Below are 23,277 nucleotides of genomic sequence, written 5' to 3'. Positions count from 1 at the left end.
CGCTCCTCTCGCGCGAGCCCCCGCCCCGTCGGGCCCGTGGCCCGGGTTGTGTCCGCGCGACGCGGATTTGGCGCGTTTGTGCTCCGGCCACCCACCCGGCTTCTTCTGCGTCCTCCACAGTCCCCCTCTCCAGGGCACAGCTGCTTTACTGTTTTACTGATAAAGCCCCATTAAGGGCCCTGCGCAAAATTTGAAAGACATTTCCGAATTTCAATGCATGGAAACCTAAGCAGTTTGTTCCAAACTCGTGTACTTCAAATTTGAACTTCATCTCTCCGTCTGCTTGATTGACACAAAGCAATATTTTGCACAGACGGCACAAAGAAAGTTTGTGCAAGTTTTTACCGAGCAAAAGCCGAGTGTCGGTAACACAATTGCAGTTGCTGAGCTTGGCAGATTGTTCAATAAAGCTGAGGAAATTCAAACTTCTTCCGTTAGCCTGAACGTGTTGCGGCGGGCCTCCCGTTGCCGGCGCTGTGATGACGGCGCTCGCTGTTCTCAGATGAGGTCTCGCCTGCGCCGTGACCTCACGGCAGACGTGTGGAACGGCCCGCCGCGCGTTTTCGTTCTTTTCCGGACTTGGCCGCGCATTAAGCGGCGTGTTCTGAGTCGGAGGGGTGAGCCTTTCCCCCCCCTGCTTACCCGGGAACCCCTTTGTTACCGCAGCCACTAAATCTCTTGTGTGCCTGAATTGGAAATGCCAGGATTCATTTATTCAGCCCTGCCTGTGTTCTGCAGCGGTTCATTACTCAGCTAGGAAAAAAAGGAAAAGAAAAAAGGCTCACCTTCTCCTGCACTAAAGTGGAGGTAGCATTTATTTATAGCCTTCCATTTATCAACACCCATTGTGGCTACAGGGTGGGGGGTCGAGGGGGGAACGGGGGGGGGGTCAGTTTGGCTTTGGGTAACTGGATTTTAAAAGTAACATGGGACACACCAACTGCTCTCACCTGCTCATTTCATTTTGTATCGTGGTTCTTGATAATGGTGTGAAATACAAAGGAAACTGAAATCTGGTGCAAATCACCATTGTGTGCTTCCATGGGTACAAGTGCTATCAAGTAAATTTGCCTTGATTCCAAAATGGCTTGCCATGGTTAGGAGTTTCTGCAACGGCAGTGTCAGTTCATATTGTAGCAACTGTGTTTTATCCTCTCTCATTGTAAACAACAGACTCTTTTTATTTGCCTTGTGCTTTTAACGGAACAGCAGTGAAGCTGGAGAAAAAGCACTCATCACATAAACATGGAGCAGTCACTGTTCATAGTCATCACACTCGCGTAATTTCATTAGCTATGTCTCCGTTTATGGTTCATTTCCACTTCAGAGTGTGCTGTTGTGTACTTGAATAATTTAAAGACCAGTAGGCTGCTCCCTCATCACCCAAAGCTGTCTGCGTTCTTTTTCGAGAATAAACCCAAGTTTTGTACTCTCATATTTATCTTTGTAGTAAATTGACATTCTAGTCTGTTCTCTTTATTTTCTGTGCTCCGTCTCTCTGTTCCATTAGTACGAAAAGGGGTCACGACCTTGTGGAGGTCTGCGAGAAGACGGCGTCGAGACGTCAGCTAATTTGAGTAATTTGGCTCGAAAAGGATGATGTTACACAAAGAGTGGACGTGTATTTCCATTGAGGCTTTACTGGCCTTTTAGGGGGCCTTTGCCGGTGTTTAATATTCTGGGTACGACCGTGTTGATTTTTCCTCTCGCTGCACATTCGAACTGAGCCGCTGCTCCTGCTGGTCCGTGCCAGAAGGGAAGTCTGTACATCGTGCCTCTGCTGGAATTGCTCTTGTTGTTTCTTCTTGCTGGTGAAGGGCAGAGGCCTTTACGTAGAGACTCCAGGGCTCCGAGCTTTCTGGTACCGCACCGTTGATGCTTTACTTTCATGTAATTCCGCCAAGTGTAAGACCCGGGTCCAATCAATGTTCGCCCTTAACCTTGGCTCACAGTTAAAAAATGAGTGTTGGGGGATTCCGGACTGAGATTGCAGTTGAAGAACAAATGCTTGCGTTTATTTTTAAGTCAGCGTTAAAGACAAATGTTGACTGCATCCAGGCCTTACTGTTCTTGGTAATTTGTTCTGTCCTTGTTTTACAATGTTTTAGTCCGAGTGGCCTCTGTGATATTGCAGTGCACTTAATGTATAGTCTACTGGTGTGCTGGGTCTAAGAGAAAGGTAAGCCTGTGCATGTGCAAGTTTTTGTGTGCATTCCTCGACTCCATGTTACTGCTTCACTTGAGCCATTTTCATCATTAAGGATGTCAGTTTGCTTGATTATTGACGTTTGTAAATGCCATTCATGCAGATGGCGCTGAGAGTCATGGGAAATCGGGCGGCTTGCGTTCTGCCGTGCTCGGAGCATCCAAAGCGCAAAGCAAATTTCCTCCCTGTGGCCAAAGCGAATTCAGTCGTACATTGTTTAGATTTGTCTTTGCCCAGCATTACTGGCTGGCGCGTTTGTTTTCTTTCTCGGACGCCCCTCACTGTCAAACCCCCTCGAGCTGCCAGGTGAGGGGAACGCTGCGGCACGCTCAGGCTTCAGAATCCCGCCTGTCAGCTTGCGTCTGGGGCCTCCTCAGCCTCTGTTCCCCTGTTCGTTTCAGGGGGGGAATAAAAGCTCCCCGTCCGCTCTGGACAGAGCTCCGCAGAGCGCCGTGGGTCTCGCTCCTTCTGTCTCGTTCTTTCTTCCTCTTTCGGACTTTCGCGGGGTGATGATTAATGCCTCGGAGCTGCGCAGCGGTTGTGAGTCGCGGGGCGAGCTTCGCCCGTCTGAGCGCATTTCTCATTTGCCGTTTCGCCGACATAGGAACCGGTCGCGTGGCAGCCCATTAGAGCTCTGCGCCGGAGAGTTTGTGCCGAGCTCCAGCTGTACGTTTTTTTTCCATTGAATCTGACGTGTGCCGTAAATGTTCGTGGCCCCATGGGTGTGTCTATAGGTGTGTTTGAGAACTGAAAAGTAATGGAGATTTGAATCGAACTTGGTTAAGTTATTGCTTTTGACATTATTAGATCCTAGGGCCATTGTTGCCCATGACAACTTTGCAAGAGGAATGCTCATTGGTTGTAATGTAATGCTTCTCATGTGGAAGTGGCATACTGGTGATGAGACATACTGTATATTTAAGTAAAAGTCACCATTTACTAATAATAATGTGGAGAACCAAAATGAACAGATATATAACAGAGCACCAAAATAAACAGATCGATGTGGTTTGCCCTGTTTGTTTATGCAAGACCATTTTTTTGCATAGAAATCACGCAAATTGATTTTAACCAATCAGGTGTGCGTCTGGTAGAGGGCTGCCAATCAGAGTAATTAGGGCTCAAGGGCCAATAGCAGAGTTCTCTCTTTTCAGGAAGGGACCTTTATGTCCCCACATGCAAGTCAGCATCCCTGTTTGCCCGCTAGGCTACCCTGCCTCCCAAAAATGACGTTTATAAATGTCGTACTTTACATTAAAAGGAAATCTTCTTTTATCTTGGTTATGAATGTGAGAAAGTATGTTTACATTTATCCTGCGTCTTAATGAACACGTAAAATGCAAGACAAAATGGATGTGTACAGGGTATTTACTTCAACAAGATGGGTAGCAAACTTGCAATCATGCCATCTTAATTCCGCGCTCGACAGGCTGGCTGTTAACACTAGCTTTCTGCGAAACATTATGTTCATTTAATAGGCAGCGCTGATAAAATGATATGCGAGGAGGGGGAGTGGTTATTCCCTCCCCCGTCTTTTTGCGGCGAAGTGAATTGCAGTCATTTTGCAGGCATATTTCACTGAAATATGATTACCCCAATCCACCCTAATGAGCGGCGGAGGTTTTTCTCGGGGGAGGGAGCGGCGGCGGTTTCGAGGCGTCGTGCTGCGCCGCTCTGTGCCTCCGCGCGAAGTCTCTCCCGCTCTCTCCAGCTCCCGTTCGCCTGGCTGAGGCTTCGGCGGGGCGAGGCCGTGGAAATGCGTTATTGTCCGTCAGTGAGTTGTTTTCCGTCTTTCAGACTTGGCTTCAGGACGTAGTAAAACAAATGCAATAACCTGACATGGCAGAGCGAGCGGTCCGTACTGCAGGACAGCGCCATACATGAATAAATAATGGTGGCGGTGATTGTTTAAGGTTGTTATTTAGAAGGCTGTTTGTCATTGGCACAACTTATTCACACCTGGGAAATATTCTATTATTCCTATACAGTGCCATAAAAAAGTATTTGCTGATTTCCTCTATTATTCCATATTTGTCACACTTAATGGTTTTAGATCTTCAGACAAAATGTAATTTTAGACAAAGGGAGCCTGAGTAAACTCTTTTAAAAAATATTGTTTCATTTATTTAATGAAAAAAGTTATTAAATATTTTTTAGTGGGGGAAAAATAAACACAAAACGTAAGTTTTTGATTTTTATATAAGGTTTTCAGTTTTTTAACCTTTTAACTACAGGTTTGATCAGACCCTAGGTCCAGAAAGCAAGCCTTTCTGTACACAAATCTTCCACAGCTGCCATTTGAGTTCTTGGACTTCTAGGTATTTCTCCAGCACTTCATTGAAAAAAGTGACCCTCTCTCCATTAAAACTAGAAGTTTATCAGTGAAAATGGGTCATGCCTTGGGTGAAAAAGGACAGATTTCAGTTAAAACTGGGACCTTATAGTCATTAAAACCAAAACATTCTTCAGTGAAAACCTGCCTTTGGTTTTGCTGAAAACTGGACCAATCTCAAGTTCATACTGCTACTGTTAGTTTATCTGTGAAAATGTTGCCTTTTTGTGTAAAATGGAATGGCTGTCGATGACAGTGCTCCCAGTGAGAGGGTCTTTGCGGTTAAAACTGAGTTTTGCAGTTAACTCTCGAGAGCTTTGAGAGAAAGTGGTGAACAAGTATCATGTCTTTATTGTCGCGGTTAATTGTTCAATAGAGTGAACAAAGAAGAGTATCTTTTCAAAGCCTGTTTTATTTGATTTATTATCACTGTTGTATACCCAGGAAAGTGGCTCTTTACTGAAAGTGAATACGCCAATGAAATACAACAAGTTTCCCACAAAAGCAATACGTTATATTGCATTAATAGCCAAAGCAGCTCTTTTACATACTCGAAACATACTCACCAGAGAAGCGTTTATTTTAATTATACTTGTGTTATTTATTCAGCAAATAAAAGGACCACCTAAGGAAAAAAAATAAAAATAATTCAACTACAGAACAAAGCACACATGCAGGCAGGCCAGCAATCCTTATGGACTTGTAACGGGTCTCCCCACTGAGTCAAGAACGAGTAGCAAAAAATGCTGCCCATCTTGTCTGCTCAACAATGTTAATAATACAAACTGTTAATGTCATGAGATGATGTCAAGAAGAATGTTGCTCATGTCTGTTGATGAAAGAGACATGCGAAGCTATTCAGCAGAAAGAACGGCAGAAGGATACACAGGGAGACGAGTGCTAAGCGAGTTTGAGGTTGTTCTTGTCGTGTCATGAAAGACCGCATCAGTGGGAATGCTGAACACTGAAAGGGAGCAGTCTGTAGCTACACGGCCAGCCTCTGACTGCCTAGCTTCAAATTGAGCTTGGTCTGGTGTTGCTAATGAATAAATGATTCTGGTGAGAGATTCATTTTAACATGTGTTAACCGATTGTTTACACGGCAACTTCCTTACAAAGTTGCTTCCAACTCGCTGGTTTTAGACAAACCAAAAAAGCTGTTACAGCGGGAGTGGAAAAGTGGAATATTTCCACTTTTTAAAATATCAATGGAAAACATTTCCTGTTTCCATTTTATGAGTTTTGATGACATTGTCTATTGTATATTAAGGGGCTTGAAAGGGTGTAACTGTTTGTATTACAATTGGTCTGTACTATTTGACCAGTCAATTCAAAGCCCTGAGGTTCATATATCCGAGGTTCTTCTCAGGGGATACTACTGATCTCCAGAAAAGTATTGAAATCTTGAAAAATGATTGTCAGAATCAAAATGGAGTGATCGTAGTACAGATGAACAGGGCCTGCATGTAAAACCTTCACAAAAAATATGCTTGGATAATGGTTAGGAGGGTGAGGATGGAGTGTGGTAAAAGTTGCTTGGTAAACCTCAGTAACATTCTTGCATTTACAGCAGATTTTTCCAGAAAAGTGAACAAAACAAATAGTCTGCCATGACACAAAAATGTAGCTCAGCTCTCCGATGGCATAATGCCCTGTGGGTTTTTGCGGCAGGTATAGGATTTTGGAATGAATACCACGGGGACCATTTGATAAAATGTACTGTGTTTTGTTTTTCACCTCATTTTCAATGCAGGAGATTTGTATTGGCTGTGCATCCAGTCCCCAAAGATTGTTTTGTGGTTATGCTGCAGAAATACACTTGTATAAATATAAAGATCCACAATCATGTCCCATTATTTAAGCGGTGGTGTAAAAGCGGCCTTCTGAATTGGCTGCAGAATTCCACTCTTCGCTCTGCTCTTATTCCTGTGAACGGGCGTAGCTTGGGAAGTGCCATGAAGGGGAGGCGTGTGACGCCGCAACGCGTTTAGCCGCGGAGAAGGAAGTCAAGGCGTGTTCATTTGCGTTCCGTGTTTCCCTTAGCCGGTGAGCGGTAAGCGCGGCGCCCTAACTCTAAAACCACGACCCCGCCGCAGCGCATCAGTGGCCTCGGCCGATCGTCCGCGGAAACGTTGACAGGGAAATGGCGGCCGCACACCTTCTCTCGTGATTTCCCTCGTCAGCCGGGTGAAACACCCTCTCGCGTCCTCCAACGCCCGCCCGTGACTATTAATACGCAGTGAGTACCGCGTAGGTTCGTGGGCGGAGTGTAATCCCCCCCCCCACCCAGACATAACCCCCTCCAGCGTGATGCGCATCAGCGTAAAAAGTCAGGGGGACGTGTTTGTCATGCACGGACGGGCGCGGCGGGGAGCGATGACACGGAGCGGCCGTAAACACTTTAAGGCTGCGTAAGACGCAGCTATAAAAGGATGGCAGCCCACCTGAAGGCTGGGGTGAAATAGAGCCGGCCGTGTAAAGCCTTCCCCATGATCTACTGGGACGCGGTCATTTGCGCTGGTTAGAATCTGATATACCGTCAAAGGTCAACCCTGCCAAGCGGAAGCGCCGCTGAAAAAGCAACACTAAACAAACGGCGACAAATAATGAAATTAAATACGGTCTCTCGACGGAGGGCTTCTAGGCCCTCGGAACGGCCGCCCCTAAAACATACTGCTGGAAAAGTGCAGGCGATAAAACTTATTGCTGGAAAAGTGCAGATAAATGACTCGGGTGGTTTTTATGGGGTTGCGGAGTTGCTTCGCAATGCTGAAGCTGGTTCAGTTTGGCCATGGGACAGAGGCCGTGGTAAGGGTGACCATTTTTTTTTTGTTTGACCGTTTCCTGTTTTCCTGCCCCCCCACAGAGAAGAAGGAGGTGACCCAGAGCCTGGAGAACTACACGTCCAAGTGCCCCGGGGGCATGGAGGTGATCGCGCTGCCGGACGGGCTGAAGCTGCCGCCCGTCCCCTTCAGCAAGCTGCCCATCGTCAGGTGAGTCGCCCGCGGCGACCAGACGGTCGGCTCCGGCGTTCCCGTCCAACCGGCGTTCCCTTCGCACGCGACGTCGAAACGCTCCGGAGTTCAGCCGTGAAGGCGCCTGCATAACTCTCGCTGCTAAAAATATCCCGGCTGACCATCTGGCGAGCGCGCGGGCAATCTGTTTGTGCGTTACGGTCCAAGCACGTCGAGAGCCCAATGCAGCAGACAGCCCTCATGTTTACTGATGGCGCGTTGAGACATTTGCCGCCATTTTGGCTCCCATTATATAAGCTCCCTAGTATTTTTAGTCTGTGAGGACTGTGGAGATAATGATTGCACTGCCTCCCATTGCTTATTGCATAAGTGACTATTGTTCATTTGTCACACAGCCCCAACTTGGAGTAATTGATGGTTTCTCTGCAGCTGTGCAGAGTTAAATGGTTTCTTTTTTGCTTTTTTGTGCTTTTTTTTGCTGTATTTAAGCTCATTTGGATCTGTCTGTTCTCCCAGTTGTCGTATATTGCCTGAGGGAATTAATATAACAAATGGAGGTGCTTCTCGAAAGGTTCACATAAAGGATAAACAGATTTCCTCTTATGAAAAGCCCGACAATATTAAACAAGTTGAACTGATTTCATTTTTTCAGCCATTTGATTACTTGTTCCGAAGACCTTTTCGCGAACGCTGGGGAACCTCATTGTGACTAATCTGGTGAATTGCCGTGGGAGCAGTTTTTCATGCATACATACACTCAGTGGTTTTTAATGAGTTTGTGTTTTTTTGTGAAACGGATGAACATTTGGCACGATGAAATTATTTAAATGCTACATTCGTGAAAGTTTTACCGATTTTCCTTCTTGAGAAATAACTGTTTAATGGCATAATAAAGGAAATTATAAAAAGTTGAATTGAGAGAGAGAGCGAAAGAGAGTGACCATTTTAGAAATGTTTTTGAGGTGAATTTTAATGCCAACAGAATATTCTTGAATGGAGATATAGATCGGAATGTACCATTGTTTTTAACACCACTGTGTTATGAGACTTCTATTTGGAAGTCCAATTTGGGGGATTTAAACAGACCTGTCAAAAATAGTTTTTATTTAGTAAAACTTGCACATGAATATAATGCATAAATGCTAAATGTATAACTTTGTGGCTGTAGGTGCATTTCTCCATCAGCTGAGGCAGTAATTGCGTGATGCTTGAGGCGGGGAGTTAGCGGTTAATCTGGCCTCCCACGGCGGGTTCAGAGAGCGGGCGGAGCTCTGAGGCTCTCTCCTCTGGGCTTCCCCCCCGCGCTCCGTTGTGTGATACGAGCCCGTTTGCAGTTCACAGCCCTGAGAACGCGGCCGTGATTCAGAGCGCACAAGAGAGGCCCGTTCAGTTTAGCAGTGATGGAATGCGCTGGAAACGGGCCACCTTCAACTACAGCACCTCAGTGGGGAGGGGGGCGTACCGGGGGACTGTCTACCTGCCATTCGGTCGTAAGAGACGCAGAGGGGAAGAGCAGAAGAAATCTGAATCTCTCTATCCGAAGCTAGTAGCACCATGTCAGCAGTGTCACGTGGCAGGGATCAGGGAGGAAAGTGCTGGGATTTGATTGGCAGGGAGGCCCTGTCTGTTCCACAGAGGGGTTCTGTAGGGTGTAATTTCGATGCTCCCTCTCTCTCATCTTATAAAACTTTCATATTGTGGTTTTCTTTTGTTGAAATGATTCATGCAGTATGCAGGGGACCCCAGGAACAGAGGAACAGGACCAATCTGAAATAGCAGACAGTCTAATGCATACAGAAGAACGCACGGATCTAGTCCAGCAGAGCCGTCCTTAATGCGAAATAGCATTTGGATAGCCGCTCTGTTCTGAAAAACCCGGCCCAAACCCAGCCCGCCTCTCTCTCCCCTCCCTCTGAAACAGGTCGGTCAAGCTCCTCAACCTGCCCCTCATCCTGCGGCCGCACAAGGTGAAGGGGCTTCTGGGACAGAACATGGCCACCAAGAGCCCGTTCATCTATTCGCCCATCATCATGCACAACCGCGGGGAGGAGCGCGGTAAGAAGATCGGTGAGTAGAGAAGCCCCGCCCACTCTCAGACCCCTACCCCCCTACCCCCCACCCTTCAGCCTGAGTCAGGTAGACGACTTCCTCTGTGGGTGTGCGGCATCGGAAAACCTAACTCCTGTTGCTATAGATAACTTTTCTGAGCGTCACATTTTCCAGTGGTGGGAGTACAGAATCGTAACCCAGAATTGTTCTTTCTTCTGCACAAAAGGGCTCATTTTGACTGCATTAGCCGTTCTAAGCTGTGATTCGTTTTAAAGTATGCCCCGTTCTCCCACATTCTTTCATAAGGCTCAATTTTGCTGAAAGCTCACAGTTTCCTTTTCCAGGGAGGCTGAGCTTGAACCTCCAGGTATCTGAAGGTTATTTGTCACTTCCCAACCACCCCCACTTCCATGTGTAATTTATTTTGTGCTTCTCTCCCCCTGTTGAATGTAATGATAGCTTAGCGGACGCGTCCAGCGCATATGCAGAGGGCGTGTTTACGCAGTGTGTCCGATAACCTGAAACCACAATCCAAGAGCCTGCAGGGAATATCTGGCTAATCCTTTTGTTCCATTTAAAAATCGGCTCTTTAAATGGAACATTGCTGGTCTGCTGCTGTTTACAGTCGCACTTCACACCGCTGACTAAATCCACTTAACCGGCGTGAGAACAAAAGGATGCACTACCACGTTTGTGGCTGGAGTACCCTAACCCAACCCCCATTCCATTTACCAGTCTGTTTTTTATTTTTATACATTAAAAATAATAATAATAATAATAATCTGGTGCCCAATTTGGGGCTGAGCATATCTAATTCCCACCCCAGTTTGGAATGGCCAATCATCTTCAGACACAAACCCCACTGCCGATTCAGGAGAGTGTAGACATCCCTGGTTCTTCAATGAAACATGTGGTTTTACCAACTTCTTCTTATTGCACTGCTGGCTACAGCTTTAGCTCGCAGAGTGCAGTCGGAGGAGGACCTTTCATATATGGCTTTCACATGTAGTTCAGCAGGGGTCGCTAGATGCCTATGAATGCGGACACCGAACTGACTGACCCCTCCCATACCCTGGCCGACACAATCGGCCATAGTGCATCACCTATGGAGCTATCGGCCACGGTCAGCACCGGCATGGTCTGTATTCGATCTGAGCCTGGGAGGCTCATCCATATACCTAAACGGTACCTACCAGAATTCCTGCAGGGAAATGGTTGTACGGTATTCCTTGTTACAATGTCTGCATAAGCACACCCTGTATCTGAAATTAATACAAGTTTAAACCCCACATATGACCTTAAAAAAATTCTGACATGAAAACAGCAACATTGAGAAAAATTAGCCTTGGCACCCACTTGGCTGAATGTGGCCTCCTTTAGACGGGCTAGCTGAATCACACTCTTGTTTTTTAAATATTTGAGAGCATTTCTGTTTTGGCTGTTCGCTGTGAAGGTGCACACGCTTTCTAGAAAATGAGAGGCTGTTGGGAAAATCCAGGAGACATCACTGCTGTAGCTCTACACTCTGCAAGACTGTGAGGTGGAGGTCTCATAAGTAATAATGCTGGGCTCGGGGTATTACCTCATTTTCATTTGTAATGTTCCACTTGGGACCCCCCTTGTGAAATCAACTGGAACCTGGCAACCATTTCTTATTTCCTGCACCTTGACATGAAGGAGTCTTCTCTAGAGGGAGGCTGTTTACGAAGTTGGAATGCTTATGAATTTTGCGTATCAAAAGTTGAGGCATCTTTGATGCAACTCGTGTAGGCACAGAAATAATTAAGCAGTCCTAAATTAAACTCATTTCAACAAGATATAAGATGTTTTCATTTGAAGCCTAATTAAATATTTTATACTCCAGAAGAGAATTTCCTTGCGCCGAGCCTGTGTAATACTCCCACAGAAAGTGACTGTGCTGGTAGGAATTCCGGAAGGTACCACTGCCAGGAAAATGCCCGCATGATTGTATGAGGAACAGCAGGCGCTGTATGGCTGGGTAAATATCGGATATTAGTATTCACCCGTGAAATTGCAATTGCTGCACCTCATAAAAAATGCAACGACATTTTTTTAAAAGTGGGTTTTTCCAATTTCCCCTAATAAATTAGTCAATAAATAAATAAAGGCAAATGAGGACGAAATATATAATAGCGTAATACAATATAATACAATACAGTGGACATTATGTATGGTAATGTATCGTATTATAATATAATAGGGTTGTTTAATCTAATACATTAGTCCAATGCAATTTAGTGAGTCTTGGATAGATAATCAGTCAGTCCAGGTCAGCCAGCTCAGTCCAGTACAGTGTATGCTGTACTACTAGTAATACAAATACACTTAAGCAGTCTGACCAGTGGTATCCCAAGAGCTCATTTATCTCAATCGGACTTTCCTGCTAAAATAAGGCCTAAATAAATAAAGAAATGATAGGGATTGACTGGCAATCTGGCAATGATAGTAAATATGTACACTACCGGTCAAAAGTTTTAGAACACCTCCATTTTTCCGGTTTTTAATGAAATTTACACAGTTGTCTCAATGTATTCTGAAATTAAAGCATAGAAAACTAAACAGTTGGAGATAAAAAAAGAAATCATGGAACCATACTGTTCAACACAAATATAAATTTTCAACTGATCAAAGTAGCCACCTTTTGTAGATATAACAGCTGAACACACTCGTGGCATTCTTTCTACAATGGAAATAAAATATTGTTATTGTTCAGAAAGTTCCTGACACCGTTGCAGAAGTTCCCACAAGTGTGTTGCACTTGTAGGTTACTTTGCTTTCACACTTCTGTCCAGTTCATCCCAAACCAGCTTGATTGAATCACTCTGCAAGTCACCGACTCTGGGTCCAGCAAAATAGCCCCAGACCGACACACTTCCTCCTCCATGTTTGACAGTTGGTGTCACACACTGAGGAACCATCCTTTCACCTACTCGACGGTGTACAAAAACCCTGTGTGATGAACCGAATTTCAAATTTTGATTCATCGGTCCATAAGACCATCTTCCAGTCTTCAGTAGTCCATTTCTGGTGCTTCATGACCCAGGCAAGCCTCTTTTTCTTATTTAGCCATTTTAGCAATGGCTTTCGTACTGCCACTCGACCTGTCATACCTGCATCTCGAAGTCTTCTCTTTACAGTCGAAACTGAGACTTGCTTACTTTGACCACTGTTAAGCTGTGCTTGAAGCTGTTGTCCTGTGAGCCGCCTATCACACAAGCTGTTGACTCTCAGAAACTTGTCTTCTGATTCTGTTGTAGCTTTGGGTCTGCCGGACCTCTTCCTGTCAGAGTTTCCTCCAAGTGCCTTTCGATGGTGTAGGAAACTACTCACTGACACCGTGGCTTGCTTTGCAATTTCTCTAAAGGAAAGACCTACACTTTTAAGGGTTAAAATGGTCTGTCTTTCTTCCTTTATTAATTACCTTTTTCTCGCCATTATAATAGCAATATACTACTTCCTGCAGTGCAATATTGTCCAAATAATGCTTCAGAGTGTGTAGTAACACAGACTGTTCCAACACTGATTTTATACAGACAGAGGGTTTGTAAGTAATCAACAAAAGTTGGGACATCTGCAGGAATTGTTTGCATCAACTTTCAAGGTTTACTTTACTTCCATTGCTGCAGAAAAGATGTAAGTTGTTAACCCATTACTTGTTCCCTGAAAAAGGCCTTTTTTTATAACTCTGAAATGTACATTATTCTTCGGTTTTTGGTAACCTGAACTTTTTTTTTAACCTCTGGCAGTTTACCACTTACCTTTGTACCATTGCAGGTCATTCACTGGACTCGAACTGTTTAAATTTCAATAAAATTGGGGGTGTTCTAAAACTTTTTGACCGGTAGTGTATATTACATTCTCTCTATGTAAAATTATAGAGTCATGCAAGCTTTTATGGTCTAGACATTATGCTGGATATTGTCACCCTTGGATTGTATATTGTTTACTGATACATTCCGCATATTATACGCTGATATCATCATCATTTCATTTTTTTCTGGCAACTTTACTATTTGTAGTTCTCTCGGTCTGACTTAATTATGCGGTCTTGTCATCGGCCGCTGATTCATCTGTGTAATTTCGCTGCGGGCAGGAGGCGTGATGGACAGCTCTGTCTCGGGCTGTGACGCGGGGAGGCTCTTAAAGAAACTTCCCTCCGTCCGCACCGCGGCCGCGGCGCTCTGAGTTACTCACGGCCGTTTGTTTTATGAGGGGGTCTGACGCGGGTTCCCCCCCCGCACCGCCCCCGTAATCGAGGCGCGTTATCTCCGCGTCCGGGCCCCGGATCGCCCACGCCCGCCACTAAATCCCGCGCGGCCCCCTCTCCGAGGGAGATCCTTCATCCGGGACGGAGACGGGGGCCGCTCCACCGAGCCGGCGGGCAGGCCACTCACTTCCCCCCCCCCCGACACAAAATCTTTCAGGCGGTGAGGAACGGCGCCCGTTGGCGGCCCTAAGAGGGGCCGGCGGGCCCGTAAATATCTCGCGCCGTCCCGGGCTTTAAATTTGGGCGGAGGCACGAGCGAGCCCGTCACCGCTCTGGAGAGACGCGAGGGGGGGGGGGGGCAGGGGGAGTGGTGAACTCTCCTTCTCTCCGCTCTTTCCCCCGCTCTCGTCCTTAGCATTAGCGTCACCTCCGCCGTCTGCCGACTAGCTGCGTGAGGAGACGGGGGTGATGTCATCGTCACCGCCACCGAGGGAGCGCGCAGAAGTGCGAGCGTAACCCACCGCGTCCCGCTGTCAGCCGCCGATGGGAGGAAATGCGGTCGTTCTGCGGTCGAATTCCAGCAGAACCCTACATTTTACAGCAACTGAAGTTTGAGTGCAGAACCTCAAATTTAAGATGGTGTTGGGTGAAATTAAGCAAGGCTGCAACCCCTGGCTAAAATAAGAATTCATACTGGCTGCAGCAGTTGTCCTTGAGAGCAGTTTGACATGTGTTGGGAGGGGCAGTTATAGATCTGACATGCAGTGACATTCAGCCAGTCTGCTGTCTCTGCACGGTTCTCCTCTTTTTCAGTGAAATGTAGGATTTCTATGTTCAATGAGAAATGAAAACTAATGTAACTGGGCAGGCCCTCAATAATGTGGTAGTCCAGGACGTTATTGTGAAAGAATATCACAGTATTATGGAATATGGAACATATGAATAATGGTTATGAGGAATACGGCTCAGAGCAAAGAATATGCACTCCTTCAGCCTGTCTTGCACAATTTGCATTCTGATTGGCTGGCAGCAACCTCTATGAACTCGCAGCCTGGTTCTGAGTCTCTTCCTCTTTGCTCGTCAGGCTTACTGACTACATCTCACAGCTGTGAAATAGAACAGCTGACATTCTGCTTTCTACACCGTCTAAAGCAGACGCCATTTTAAATGAAACGCACGCTAATAGGTGTTTTACAAACCCCAACCCCCAACCCCCATCCACCTGTGTTTATCAGTAGGAAAGTAGCAGAAGTCCTCTCCTCAGATCTCATGCGCAGATCAACCTGGGTTGAGAAGCGTCAGCCGCAGACGTGATTGGAGAGGAGAATCCTTTCTCTTCAGGCTAGCCAAGTGAAATCTTTCTAGCGTTTACAACATCCTTTTTTCTCCTTCTGATGGAGACTCTTAACTTATAAGGGGGCTGGAAATTTGCCGATTGCGGGCCGAGACAATTTTGTCACGTCATATTCCATAAAACAGATTGATGCACGGCCGTAAAATGGCGGATTCTATTATAGGGGATTGGCTTTTCCGTAATCGCTCTTGGCGGTATCCACTTGCGTCTGCATTGATGTCACTGCGCAGCCTGTATTCTTTGTTAGCCCAGTGTCAGCAGAGAGTGGGCCGAGGCCTAATGTGTGTATTTTCTGTGTCTGTGGAGTTTGCACCACGGGCGCCGCGAAAATTTGGGCCGGAGGTCTGCGAGCTCTCGGATATTCTGTGGCGCGCGACATGATTTCTTGCCATTTCACAGTGGTCAGAAGCGAGAGGTCTCTCCTGCGGTGGCTGTCAGCTGTCCCGAGTGCCGCGTAGCGTGGGGCGTGCGGTGTGTAAAATGGCCCCCGGGACGTTTCGACTGAAGCGCTCCGCGCGCGGGCGCAGGCACAATTTGCGATTCCTGTGGGCGGCAGGACTCGGGCCCCGCTGACGGCGCGGGGCTTGGATGCTAACACGCTAACACGTCTGCCCGTTCAGCAGCTACAGGGAAAGCAGTCCTGCTCATCGGCCGAACGAATTTACAGTCACGCCGTGCCAAGCGAACACCTGCACATGTGGAATACCTTTTCTTCTGGATGCCAGACCTTTGGCCTGGTAATAGTTTTCAGCATGGCTTAACCTCGTGTTCCTAGTCACTGACGTCAAACCTGAAACTAGGGAAACTAAGCAATAAAATAAAATAAATAAATATACGTTTTTTTGCTTTTTTCAATTTTCATGATTTAAGCCCCCATGTTTCTGTTTGAGTCATGCCAAACATTACATCTGAGACATCTGAGTGTGAGAATAGATTTGCACACATTGCCTTGAGGTAATTCCAGCCAGAGGCCCTAAAGTTGTGCCAAGTTTGCTTTAATTTGGCTGTTTCTCTCTAATTTAAAAAAAGACGGGATTAAACGGATGTGTGCTCTGCGGAGATGGGAGCTTTGTCCTGGCAGACCGAGTGTTTCTGGCTTTTATTAAGTTTTAATTCTGCAATATTGTTGCAGGCTCCCTGTTGATTATAAATAATTGGGGTTTGTGTTATTAAAAAGCCATTGTTATCGTGATTTATTGTTATTTTCATTGGGGGGTCCTTGCTCCTCCATTTTCCAAAAAAAACTTATTTTCTTTAACCTTTTCCTTATTTTCTATATGTCAAAGTCGGCTAATAAGGCTTGGACCTGCGAATACAGGACCCACCCAGCACTCAAAGATAAGCATACTCCCCAAAGACACCCAGGAACCCAAAGATAATTCTGTATCATGTGTCACATTTGGTATCAATACAAAACCAATATTTATACCTTCTAGGTTACCTCTTGCTTAAATTGAAATGGATAACTACTGGAAGAGAGGCAGCACTTTTCCTAAACATTTGTGCCTGTCTGCAGACATAGGGTCTGATGTACTAACACCTTACCGCATGCAAAACTTTTCAGCATTTGCAAAACCAATAACGTTACCATTGATTGGTCATGGTACTTGTTTTGCTCCATTCATTGGTTGTGTAATTAGCGCTGCCTGTGCTGAAGGGTTTTGCATGTGCTGAAGGTAAATCAGGCCCCGTAGTTGTGCATTGAGATGGACCAGGGACAGCACGGGACAGTAGGCCGTGCTGTAGGGAAAGCGCTGTTTACAGTAAGGCAGTTTGACGGGGAAGCGCTGCCTTGCGTTCTGTTCAGCAGTCGTTTTTGTGTTAATAAGACGCTGCTGGATGCGGACCCGTCGCGGGGCTAATTGCGAGCGGCGTCGAACGCTCAAGTGAGGCTTTGACCCCGATTACTGCAGGACAGGGGGCGTCCTTCTGCGGCGCCGAGCCGCGCCTTTCCGCGCGTGCCGACGGGCGGAGCTTTGCCGATAAATCGGGGACGTGTCGGAGCGGCCGCCTCGTAAAAGCGGTTGACTGTAAACGAAGGGGTTGGAACGGCACCGGCGCTCAAGTACCGCCACGCGTTCCGTTAGACCGAGCGGCGGCCGGGGAGGCGGAGGGGAGCTCCAGGTCTCCTCCTTCTCCTCCTCCTCCTCCTCCTCCCCCCCTCTTCTCTTCTCAACTTCGCTCTTTTCCACGGCTAGCGGTAAAATAAATGGGTTTTTTTTTTTTACATCCGGCAGCCAGCGTTGCGGTCCATAACCATAAACTGCGAACTGCTAAACAGCGTCAGACAGATGGCTGGTGGAACGTGTTTGATTCCAAACATTTTATTATTTATTTGTTTTGGGGGGGGGGTTTTTTTTTTTTTCACGCTCGGGAGCGGAGAGACTGGAAAGGCCAAACGCGGGACTCCCACCCGAGACGTATCTGCGAATCCCCGAACGCCAACACGCCGCCGTGGTGGTGGTGGAGAGGCGCGACTGTGCAGTCGCTCGGCTCGCGCGGTACATTTACCTTCAGTAAGTATCGCTCGTTAGCTGCGTAATGAGCCTCAGACGCTGGCTGCTGAATGAACTTTACTGCCGGGCCGCGCCTCTTTCCCTCGCCAGGATCCCGCTGATCGGTTCACGGCTCGCTCTTCATCTCGTCTCTCCGATCTCCGACCTCTCCTCGCTCTCACGCCTCCTACTGGTCAGTTCCGATGGCGGACCGGACGGGTTCGGCGAAATGTGCCTTTCCTTGTATATAACCTTCGGTTCCCGGTGCCTATAACGCACAAGAACATTTCAGACGTCTGACTTTGTCAGCCATTTTGATTTGACTTTCCGATGCCGGCCTGCCGGTATTTTAAAATTCATCGCTGGCAGGAGACTGTCCCTTTATGAACTCCGTGTACCCTTTCACATTCTACTTTCGGCTTTGAGAAATCCATTTTGCTGATCTTTGCGAGTGCCTCGAAGAGATAGGGGAACTCGCCGGGCCCCTGCGACGATCAGGAGAGACCATAAAGCTTGCGGTTGTTAGCCGGCAGATGGAGCAGTTTGTGTTTAACTGCTCCCGCTGAAAGGGAGCATAATTGATTTTCCTCGGACGAGAGCGCTCGACCATTAGCGCCAATTACAGATGTGAGGCGGTTGAAGTTCCAGGCCCGTTTCACCATAATGGAGGGATTGGGCTGAAGCTCACTACGGAGGAGGGACGCGACTCGAGAAACACACCGTCGCGTCGTCCGTCGAGCGAATGTCGGCCCTCAGGGAAGGGGTCGTCCCCTGCATTCTTTCACAGAAAAGATACTTGTTTTGGTCAGAAACGGCAGTTTCATGCAGCGTCGCTATGACGACCAGCTACATTGATTGGGGGGGTACTATCTGCAGTGGAAAACAAAGTACCTGGTACCAAAAGCGAGTAGAGTCGAGTCGGGTCAAGTCGACCCGGTACCGTGCGGTGGAAAAGCGGCTTAACTGAAGCGTGTGCTCCCGAGACCTCGGGCGGGTGGGCGAGTGAGCGAGAGAGCGGGGTCTGGAAACTGGAGGAAAACTGCTGACGGGCGAGAAACTGAGAGAGAGAGTGGGGGTAGGTGGGGGTGCGGAGGCTTCTCTCTTTCCCCTAATGGAAGTAGCCACCTGTCACAGCGGGGCCCGGAGTAACGGCCCTTTTAACGGCCTTTGGCAGGCGGAAGGCTGAGGGATTTAAAGCGGCCCTCGCGGGCCGTACGATATGGACCCTTCCAATAATCCCCCTGCCCGGTGAAAGGGTGTGTGCCAGCGGCGTGCCAAGCTGCCCGTCCGAACTCCGGGCAGAGCACGCCGTTCCTCCACTTCGCTCATCACAGCCACTGATGGACAACTATAACTGCTCCCCAGGAAGAAACCAGCCCCTTTCTCATTGCGACGGTGACAAATGAGGCACTGCAGTCCGACCCAAGTGCAACATAACTCACATTTTTGCCGTTATGTTATATCCTCTGATTTTATAGAAATATAGCCCAGCAGCTTTGGTGTGATCTTCTATTTAAACTGTGTCCTCCTGACCCTCCCTCACTGCACCAAAGCTGGTCAAAGTCTGCCCAACATATGAAACTTCATCTGCGGCGAGGTGGAAATTTGGGGATAATATCAGTATAATGTGTGTAGGGGCGTGTGGTGTGGAGGGGTGTGGTGTGTAGGGGTGTGTGGTGTGAAGCGGTGTGTTGTGTAGGGGTGTGGTGTGTAGAGGCGAGTTGTGTAGGGGTGTGTTGTGTAGGGGTGTGTGGTGTGAAGCGGTGTGTTGTGTAGGAGCGTGGTCTGCAAGGGTGTGTTGTGTAGGGGTGTGTGGTGTGAAGCGGTGTGTTGTGTATGGGTGTGTGGTGTGAAGCGGTGTTTTGTGTAGGGGTGTGGTGTGAAGCGGTGTGTTATGTAGGGGTGTCGTGTGTAGAGGTGTGCGGTGTGTAGGTGTGCGGTGTGTTGGGTTATGGCGCGTAGGGGATGCGGTGCGCACGCACAGACCTCCTCCCGCCCAAGCGCTCGGGTTAATTAAGACGGAGACGCCAGACTGCGAGTCCCAGCCGGAACGTAACGGCCGCGGCGTCTGGATGAGCGAAGCAGGCCGGCGGCGTTAGCGCGGCGCATCCCGGCGCGCGGGGTTACCCTGTGTCGGCGTGTTTAGCATTCCGCCTCCCCCCCGCTCCGTGCCCATGCATTATTCAGGCCCGCGGATTAGCCTGGCCGCGGGCCCATTGTCGGGATTAAGTGGATAAATGTGTGCGCGGGAGAACGCCCCGCGCTCTTACACCCTGCGGAGCGGCGTCCGACCGGAGGAACCGACGGGCCAATGATAATTTAGAGAAGCAAACGAAATAGGGCCGCTTAGCCGCCCCTATTGGGGGAAGAGGTCCGACGCATTTAATCAGCGGAAGGTTCCGGAGAGGCCCCCGGCCGCGGCTTCGGAGAGCGCCGCGGAGCCGCTGATTTGCGTCTGTTTTGCATTAAGGCTTAACCTCTCTCACTTAGCTGCGGGTTGGGTGTCTGGACTCGACTCTTTCAGCGAACGTGCTTCTCATACGAAATGAGCAGCCTTGTTGATAATTTCCGCTCCCCGTTTAACTTTTCTGCGTTCTCATTTGTTTGTTCTCATTAGCTTAGCTTCTGTATGTTTGTCTCTTCTGTTTGGTCTCTAAATTATTCAGCTCCTTTTTTTTTGTTGCCCTTATTGCTTTATGGTGCTTGCTAAGCAGCTCACCTTGTCCCGGACCTTTTGGGTAGCTTGCGTTTTTATACGTTGGAAATTTACTGGACCAATTCGGCTTGGAGTGTGAGCGCAGCTCCCCACACGGGATGGCTGTTTGTGTTTATTCTGACTTGCTTGTTCCCTGTGAGTAGTTTTTTTTTGAGTAGCGAGGCGGGAGGGTCATCCCGTTGAGAAATGCGAGCCGAAGCTCGGTACGCTGAACGTGAAATAAAAGAGGTTCCCATGGGCAGTGGGGGGGTGGGGAGGGGGGGGGCAGTTTATGCTAGAAGGGACGCGCCACGCCTACTCGCGAAGGCGTTACTCACCGTCTTCGGACAACTGGCCGTCCAGTCAAACGCGCGAGCCCCGCCCTCCTCACCCGACGCCCATCCCCTCTTTGATTGGCCGGCTGGGAGAGAGGCCGGGGAGCTGCGAGCGGCCTCCCCCCCTCCCTCCCTCCCTCGGCTCGTCGGCCTCACGGCTGCCCGTCTCCGACTGCGGGTGATTTGCCCCGTGCGTGGCAGGAGCGCGGCCTCCGTAAATCCTCCCGCCTGCGGGGCGTTCGGCGGGGGTTTGTCAGGCCGCTCCTCACGAGGACACCTGATGTGCTTGCGGTTCAGGCCGCGGCGTTTTCGGTCACGCCACCGAGCCACGTTTCGGCGAGGAGCCGCAGTTTCGCGACCGCTCGGGTGCTCGCGGTGGAAGGTCTCAATTCGGTGAGGAACCCCGCACGGCTGGGGTGCTGACGGTGGAAAGTGGCCCCCCTACATGGCTCTCCAGTTTCTGGAGGATGCCGGAGGGCTAGTTACTGAGCGCCCAAGCAGGGTTGAAAGAAAAAAAAAAAGAGGAATGAAAATAGTTTTAAAAAACGGGGGAGGAAGCTGTGAGAGAACTGCGCCCTTCGGAGGTCTTAAATGCAGTCCTGTAATCCAAAAACATGCATTTTTCCACAATTGAATTATTATAATATAAGTATATAAAACTATGAATGCTTGATGATTTCATTTTTTAACCACATCTGGGCTTAATGGCATTCTGCCTGCAGCTCTGTGTTAGGCCTGGTCTCACACAGCTCTGTGTTAGGCCTGGTCTCACTCAGCTCTGTGTTAGGCCTGGTCTCACACAGCTCTGTGTTAGGCCTGGTCTCACACAGCTCTGTGTTAGGCCTGGTCTCACACAGCTCTGTGTTAGGCCTGGTCTCACACAGCTCTGTGTTAGGCCTGGTCTCACACAGCTCTGTGTTAGGCCTGGTCTCCACAGCTCTGTGTTAGGCCTGGTCTCTCACAGCTCTGTGTTAGGCCTGGTCTCACACAGCTCTGTGTTAGGCCTGGTCTCACACAGCTCTGTGTTAGGCCTGGTCTCACACAGCTCTGTGTTAGGCCTGGTCTCACACAGCTCTGTGTTAGGCCTGGTCTCTCACAGCTCTGTGTTAGGCCTGGTCTCTCACAGCTCTGTGTTAGGCCTGGTCTCACACAGCTCTGTGTTAGGCCTGGTCTCACACAGCTCTGTGTTAGGCCTGGTCTCACACAGCTCTGTGTTAGGCCTGGTCTCACACAGCTCTGTGTTAGGCCTGGTCTCACACAGCTCTGTGTTAGGCCTGGTCTCACACAGCTCTGTGTTAGGCCTGGTCTCCACCGCTCTGTGTTAGGCCTGGTCTCACACAGCTCTGTGTTAGGCCTGGTCTCCACAGCTCTGTGTTAGGCCTGGTCTCACACCGCTCTGTGTTAGGCCTGGTCTCACACAGCTCTGTGTTAGGCCTGGTCTCTCACAGCTCTGTGTTAGGCCTGGTCTCACACAGCTCTGTGTTAGGCCTGGTCTCACACCGCTCTGTGTTAGGCCTGGTCTCACACAGCTCTGTGTTAGGCCTGGTCTCACACAGCTCTGTGTTAGGCCTGGTCTCACACAGCTCTGTGTTAGGCCTGGTCTCACACAGCTCTGTGTTAGGCCTGGTCTCACACAGCTCTGTGTTAGGCCTGGTCTCCACAGCTCTGTGTTAGGCCTGGTCTCACACAGCTCTGTGTTAGGCCTGGTCTCACACAGCTCTGTGTTAGGCCTGGTCTCACACGCTCTGTGTTAAAGGCTGGTCTCACACAGCTCTGTGTTAGGCCTGGTCTCACACAGCTTGTCTCTATGTCACTGGGTTCACACAGCTCTTCTGCAGGAGGACCGTGGTTCACCATCACTGCTGCTCACCCTGGCTCACACAACAGACTTCTTATCATTATGGGAAGTTCATGTGGTTTCCAGACGGAAGAAATCGTTTGAGCAAATCCAGCCCGATCTCACTGCTATCTTCCCTCAGTCAAGCTCAGTAAATATAAAAATAATCACAATGGTAAAGGGTTTAAATTTCTCTGCTTTTTCTAGGGGTGAAACTGCATAACGATGTCTGGCACAACCTTGCTTCAGCCAGCCCTGGCATGTATTCTCTTAGAGCATAATACCTATACCCTAATGTTGGCAAATAATAATCAATATATAAAAGCCGGACAAATGGTAAGTAATAATTTCTCATTTCCTATCTATTTGTCTGTCATTGGCGGCCTCCAGTAAATCATTTGTGGATCTGTAAGTCTGGGATTTGGTCTGACAGTGAACCGGATTGGTCGGCTGGTTGAGAGGGCACACGCACCCGGGTTGTGTTAACTAATCAGCACAGCTGCTTAAAGGTGTGCTCCTCTCCACAGTTAGGGGCCGTGACTGGGAGCACACAGCGAGAGAACGAGTTTTGATTTTCATTTAGTTTAGTTTCGGGTTTTGTTTGTCCCAGCCAGACAAGAAAGTCAAACCCACCGCCGAGGAGCTGGTAAGCTGAAAATCGGACCAGCTATGAATCGTGAGCCGATAGCCTGCTGCTCAGTTTTGCTTTCTTTTGTCTTGCTTACTTTAGTTTGTTGTTTTAGTTTATTGTTTTTGCCCAGAACCCATAAA

The 23,277-nt window shown here is 48.4% G+C and overlaps 1 protein-coding gene across 1 annotated transcript in view; it reads left to right on the top strand.

Moving 5' to 3' along the window:
* trappc9 (trafficking protein particle complex subunit 9) overlaps positions 1 to 23,277 on the top strand; it is a 307,504-nt gene that overhangs the window by 57,620 nt on the left and 226,607 nt on the right. The window contains exons 10-11 of the mRNA XM_064345606.1: positions 7,405 to 7,531; positions 9,435 to 9,580. Coding sequence (XP_064201676.1) covers positions 7,405 to 7,531; positions 9,435 to 9,580 — 273 coding nt within the window. The remainder of the gene's footprint in view (positions 1 to 7,404; positions 7,532 to 9,434; positions 9,581 to 23,277) is intronic.

The sequence above is a fragment of the Anguilla rostrata genome, chromosome 8 (genome assembly GCF_018555375.3).
Source record: "Anguilla rostrata isolate EN2019 chromosome 8, ASM1855537v3, whole genome shotgun sequence".
NCBI lineage: Eukaryota > Metazoa > Chordata > Actinopteri > Anguilliformes > Anguillidae > Anguilla > Anguilla rostrata.
The sequence above is the reverse complement of the archived record's forward strand: the minus strand, read 5'-3'. Positions and strand labels throughout refer to the sequence as shown.